General features: G+C 41.7%; 1 protein-coding gene across 1 annotated transcript in view; it reads right to left on the minus strand.

The window, feature by feature from the left end:
* The window catches only part of PDE6D (phosphodiesterase 6D), a 33,565-nt gene that overhangs the window by 1,287 nt on the left and 26,285 nt on the right, over positions 1 to 5,993 (minus strand). Inside the window, exons 2-4 of the mRNA XM_005484888.4 lie at positions 5,899 to 5,987; positions 2,593 to 2,718; positions 1,694 to 1,799 (exon numbers count right to left, since the gene is read on the minus strand). Coding sequence (XP_005484945.1) covers positions 1,694 to 1,799; positions 2,593 to 2,718; positions 5,899 to 5,987 — 321 coding nt within the window. The remainder of the gene's footprint in view (positions 1 to 1,693; positions 1,800 to 2,592; positions 2,719 to 5,898; positions 5,988 to 5,993) is intronic.

The raw sequence follows: 5,993 nt of genomic DNA on the forward strand, positions 1-5,993 counted from the left end.
CAGCAGTTCTACCTCCACTGTGGCTCTTGGTGTCTGTAACACTGGACCTGCTGAGAGTGTAAGGTTTTGTTGTGGTGTGGACAATGCTTGAGCTGAAATGTCAGGGAATGTCCTCAATCTGATACTTGCTCATCTTGGGAACTCTTCATGCACAGTGCCTTGGTTAGCACCAAGGATCACATCTCCATTCTCTCCTGGTTTGGAAACACCAAGACAAACATGAGGTCTTTGGGAATATTAGAAAATGAGGGGGGTGTCCAAATCTTGGCAGCTGTAAAATGATGACTTCTTTGGGCCACAAATTTCCCTTTGGATTTCTTTGGGGTGGGGCATTCTACTGAAAAGCCTCAAGAATGACTTTAGGATACCTCTATAAATAGGAGAGAGAGATCTGAGCTCCCCACTGCAGGGAACAAATGGGACATTGGAAAATACTCAAGGTCATTTGACAACTAACTTCTCTTGACTCCCAGTCCTGAAAACATCCTGAATTCCTGAGATGATCAAAAGCAACTTGTCAGATGTCTTTGTTTCTTTATTCTGGTTCCCAAATCTGGCTCCTCCTGTACTGACAGTGCCCAGCTCTGGGAGCTGAGGTGTGTGCAGCACTCCAAGGTTCTGAGCAGGCTGTGCCAGGAGCACTGTTGGAACACTGGTGCTCTCCTCCAAGCCCACTCTCTTTGAAACGTGCTGTGAATGGCAATCAGTGATGGTAGCTCCCATCCCAGTGCCTTCTCTGTGTGACTGGCTTTGCTCCAGACAGGGAATGAGAGGGAAAATGCTGGAGAGGGAGATCTTCCAGAGGACACAGTGACCTTGCTGCTCCCTGCCTGCCTCTTGCTGGCAGCAGGGTTCCCAAACCCTTCTGTGTCTGGCACTGCTCTCCTTGTGCGCTTGCCAGCACCCATCCAGCACTGCAGGGAGGGCAGTTACCCTTCCCAAGACCTCCCTCCAGGAGCCTTTTCCATCATCCCCCAAAGCTGGAGCCCACACTGTGTGTCACTGTGACACATCTGAGGCATCCCTGCCCTGCTCAGGAGCCCTTGTGCACACAGAGCCAGGAGCAGACTTTGTGGGGAGGCTGTGTGAATCTTCCTGCAGGTGACTGTAAAATGACTGACTCCTACCTGTTAAAGCACTTTAGCCCCAGATACAACTCTGTGTATAGTGTACATAAATGTGTATATAGATATGCATATACACTAAATGTGTACAGGCCAATGTTAAAGACCCAAAGCTCAGCAAAATATTACAGTGATGAAACAAACACCAGAGCAGCTGCTACAGGTGATATATTGCATGAGCCGAACTACTTTGGGCAAGAATCAATGATCAATAGCTGATTTAAAAAGGGCCTAAAAATCTGCTGGGTTTTTTCTTCCCTGGACATAACAGGTATTAAGTTGTAAAACCTTTTAAAATCCTTTCACGATTCGCCTTCCAAAAAAATTAAGCAACTTTATTAAAGAATCAGTTTCACTTTCTCCAAACCTTTATTGCTATATTAATGCAAATTGGACCTGTGGGAAGGAAGGTAATGAGGTTGGCTTAACCCCTTTTATCTCTCAACAACTAAGAGTAGTGAGGTGTTTCAGAGTTGGTAGCAGCTCCCTCCTCTCCTGCCCACCAAGGAAATGCCATGCACTGCTTTTGCTGTGCCTGCTCTCAGCCTTTGCAAGCCCAAGGCACTCACGTTAAAACGTTAGCTGGCATCATCTGTGATTCAGGTGCTGCCTCTATCAAGGACTGCCAAGTGTTTGTGGAGTTAGGAATCACAAAACCAAATTCAAAGAACCATTCTGCAAAGTAAAACAAAACAAAAAAAAAAATAATCCAGAGGCACTTGAAAGAAGAAAATTCACAAATGGTCCTTTTCACCTGATAGGCTGGGGAACTCCCTAAACTGTCCTGTTGGGCTGCCAACATTTTACATTTAAATTACTTTGTACAGCTTAAACTGCACTGAACCCTGCCCTCCTCTCAGAGCAGATACTCCCTTTCTAAAATAGCTGATGGCACTGATAGGGTCACACCACTTCCGTGGCATTGGGTGAAAATTTCAACACACCTAATTGGGAACAGGAAACCACCCTCCTCCTCCCGCAGACATCCTGGGATCCAGCTGAGGTTAAGCTGCAACTGGTTGCCCAAACCACACGGAGCTCAGTGTTTTATCTGCCCCTCCAGCCCGGACTAAGAGCAGCACGGCAGTGAGGGGGTCAGAGGTGCAGTTGTGAGGTCACTGGCACTGCTGAAAACAGGCAAACCAGAGGCTCCAGCCTGGCACTGAGGAAAACCCAGGAATTCCTGTAATAGTTGACTCTGAAATAGCCTGTTTCCTTGCCTCAGGCAGCCTGAGGTGGATTTATGCCCTCAGGCATGATTACCCAGCTTTTTTGCTTACATAACAAAGTGTTAATACACTTATGAAATGCCATCCTTAATACTGTGGCCCATTAGTCCTGACAAGATGAGTGCTTCAGAGCTACTCTGAAAAATTAAAATCACCACATTCAACCCATTTTAGTCTCTCTAATCCCTGCCCTGCTGGGGGTCAGTCCCTGTGCTGCAGCACACAGAGCACATCCATACCTTCTAGACACTGCCCTTTGAAATAAACTTTCTGTTCCAGACGGAATTTTTCCATTTGTTCTGCTGAGGAAAAGTTTAACTCCCGGGATACTGCTTTGCATTTCAGGATTTTTTTAGGAACTCGAGCTGTGAAACAGATAAAGAAGCATTATTTGGACACAATAAAATCCAGCTTCTGCAGGTACTATTATTCTATACTTGGAAATAATGATTAGGACTAATACAAGATCATAGCAGCAGGAAAAATACAAACACAAAGGACTTTGTTTTTACATTTGTTTTTACATTTGCAAGAGTGAAATCCAAGATGCAAATACCTTAGGTACCCTGCCCACAGACAAGAATGAAATTTATGACAGAACCAGGGATACAATACTGATCTCTCAGAACCAGACTCCTGGTTCTTAGTGGTTTGTTACTAATCCCCATAATTTTCCAAGTTGAAATATAAGATGCAACTTAAATTTTTACTTTAAGAATTGTGCTGAAGATGACTGGCAGCCAAAGGGCTGCTTAGCACACCAAGCTCCTTAGCCCTTCTCACTTTTCCTTCCCTTTCAGACTGTGCACCCTCAGAGCAAACCACAAATGTGTGTTTCTCAGCCCAGCAGCACTTCCTGAGCCATCTCAGAGCTCTGGGAAGTGTTGTGTAGAAGTAAATGCCATTCCTTTAATGCTGGGACCTGCCCAGGCTGTAAAGCCAGAACCACACTGGAAGGTTCAAGAGAGCAATTTGACAGTCCAGGTTTCTGGGTTCTTGCAATGGCTGAGACACCAACAGCAAGTGGCAAACTGTACCTGGTAGATATTTCACAAGATTAATTTTTTTTAGAGGTGGAGGAGTAAGAGAAGGGACAGTTAGAGAGCACTGATTAAGGGTCCTGATCAGAAGAGCATGAGGGGGGAGTCAAATCAGTAAAAATCTCCCAAGCCCGTCACACTTCAGTTGTGTGATTGTGCATAATTCCTTCCTGCATATTAGAGAATGTTTCATGTGAATTTTTTAGAAATAAAGAGGGGAGGGAAGACAGCTGGCATGTGCTTTATGAGCCAAACTCTTCCAAACTGGAAGGCACATCAAAACATCCATGAGCAGGAGCAGGCTGGTGTTTAATAAATGCAGGAGTCTCCCAAACCCCAGGCAAATCTATCTAATGTAGAACAGTTCTGTGGAGTAGGACCTTGATACAACACCAATCTCCAGAGCTGGAGGCTTAGGGAATGTAAGCCAGCATCCTACCCCAAGGAGAAGTACACAGCCTGATTAAAAAAAACCCTAAAATGAAAAAAAAAACATTAAAAACAAAATTAGAAGTGTAAGGCATGAGTTTTAAATGTAAAAGAGCTCTAATTATTTTAATGAGATTTTTTGCACCATGGAAACCTGCATGGCACCATCCTTTACTGCCCTCACCAGTACACACTACACAATTGTGGATAAACATCCCTTTGCAGTTAAGTGTAAAATGACTCGTTAAAACTCTTCTGCAATTTAGTAATTTCATTTCTTTCATCCCCAAGACAGAATGATGAGAATGTTTGCTTTAACATTGTAAAACTACCAATAAATAGTTACTTTTAATAAAAGTAGGACTGTGTTGTCTTTAAACATCTGATTTAAGACATTTTAATTTATATTTATAAAATCAAGAAAAAAATTTAATTGAAATTACTTATTTTAAGCTCATTTTACTTTTTTTCTCTCTTTTTTTTCTATTAAAATAGAAAAGAAGGGAGTTTGATTCTCATCAGTTAAATCCATTTTAAAACATACTGGGATGCAGATAAGCATAGACTTAATCCTAAATTTACTAGTGCTTTTTGCTAACTTGAGTATGTACTATACCTGCACATTTGTTTAGGCACTTCCATGGTTAACATACATTTAGTCAGATGCTTAATGATGATTAGATTAGAAAGTGTTGAATGACACATATCTTATTTACTTACAAGTAATTTTGGGTCCAACCATTTAGTTAGAAACTGAAATTCAATTAAAATATTCATATAATTATGTTTTCATTTCATTTAAATAAAGCTATCTTAAATATTTGGGACACTGAAGAAAGCAAGTTATCTTAGCCAAACTGATTTTACATTTTAAACTACACCTTTTCTTAGATAATGAAAGGACAATTTGTATGTCTTGAATGAAAGCTGGCTGTGGGGATTCTGTAAGAGCTACACCTCAGCAGCTTAGCCCAAGATTTGCTTGTCTATTGGAAGAAACCAAACATTACACATTTGCATCTTCCAAATTGCCTCCCAGTTTCAAATGCCCTGTCACTGAACAGAGATGACAGGAAAAGCTCCTGCTGTCAGATGCTGGTTTAGATGATTAATTCTAGTTTCAGGTGCTCAGGCTGTGGTTTTTACTACTTAAGGCAGTTTAATGCTAAGACTTTGGCAGCAATCCAACACCACATTAATATTGTTTCTATTTCATCCATGAGGTAATAGTAAATTAAGGTAGTAATACAGTACCATGATTTGAAACTTAAGAGTTCATTTTATAAAGAAACTTGTACTTAAATAAAATAGAAGTCATGTTTAAAAAGCAAATAGAATTCCTGTTTAAAGAAAATGTATTTTATTCACTCTGCTATGTATTTGGTTCTTTGTTTGCTATGTCTAGACTGTGATTTGCCCTGAATGGCCACAGAATATACACACACACAAGTACTATAGAATGACTTTAGGACACATATGGATTTAATTTTAGAGCAATTATTCTGTTTGTCCTCACTGCTTCTGCTGCAGCACTGTAGCAGAACTGCATTTCCCCACACCTTTTAATTCACCATCAGATTACCCTGCTTTGCTGGATGTCTCCCCCCTTCTCAGCCTATTTACTAAGCATGACCCATCTACCTCAGATTTCTTTTCTAGCTAAGACATACAAGAACTGCTTTTTTTGCCTCTTCTCCCAAGGAAGAGCATCCTCCCATCAGTAATCTTTTCAGTGGCTTCTCCTAATAGCTCTCCTCTGCATCTGCCACAGTTTGCAGTCATCCATCTTCTAGATGGATGAGTGAACTGTGCACCAGATAGGATCTTAACTATTCCTTGTACAATGGGCATTAATCTCAGGCCAGAGGATGTTTTAATTAATTCCCCAAGTTCCTCTGATGGAGATGACAGTTCCTGTTTTATTTGCAATGAAAATCTGAGGCACAGTGAGATGATATGATTTGCCCAAGTGACAAAAGTGACATCTGTCCTTCAAAGCAGGGCTATGTTTGCAACTCAGGTGACCCAGACATGCAGCACCACCCAGCCCAAATGCACGATGCAGTCACACAGTACCTTCATGCTCCACTCCAGGGACAGACAGATCTTCTGTTCCTTGCCAGAGGATTTTCCCTGTTTCTGCATCCCGAAGGTTCATCCAATTTCTGATT

This window comes from Zonotrichia albicollis, chromosome 9 (genome assembly GCF_047830755.1).
Source record: "Zonotrichia albicollis isolate bZonAlb1 chromosome 9, bZonAlb1.hap1, whole genome shotgun sequence".
In the NCBI taxonomy this organism is placed as follows: Eukaryota; Metazoa; Chordata; class Aves; order Passeriformes; family Passerellidae; genus Zonotrichia; species Zonotrichia albicollis.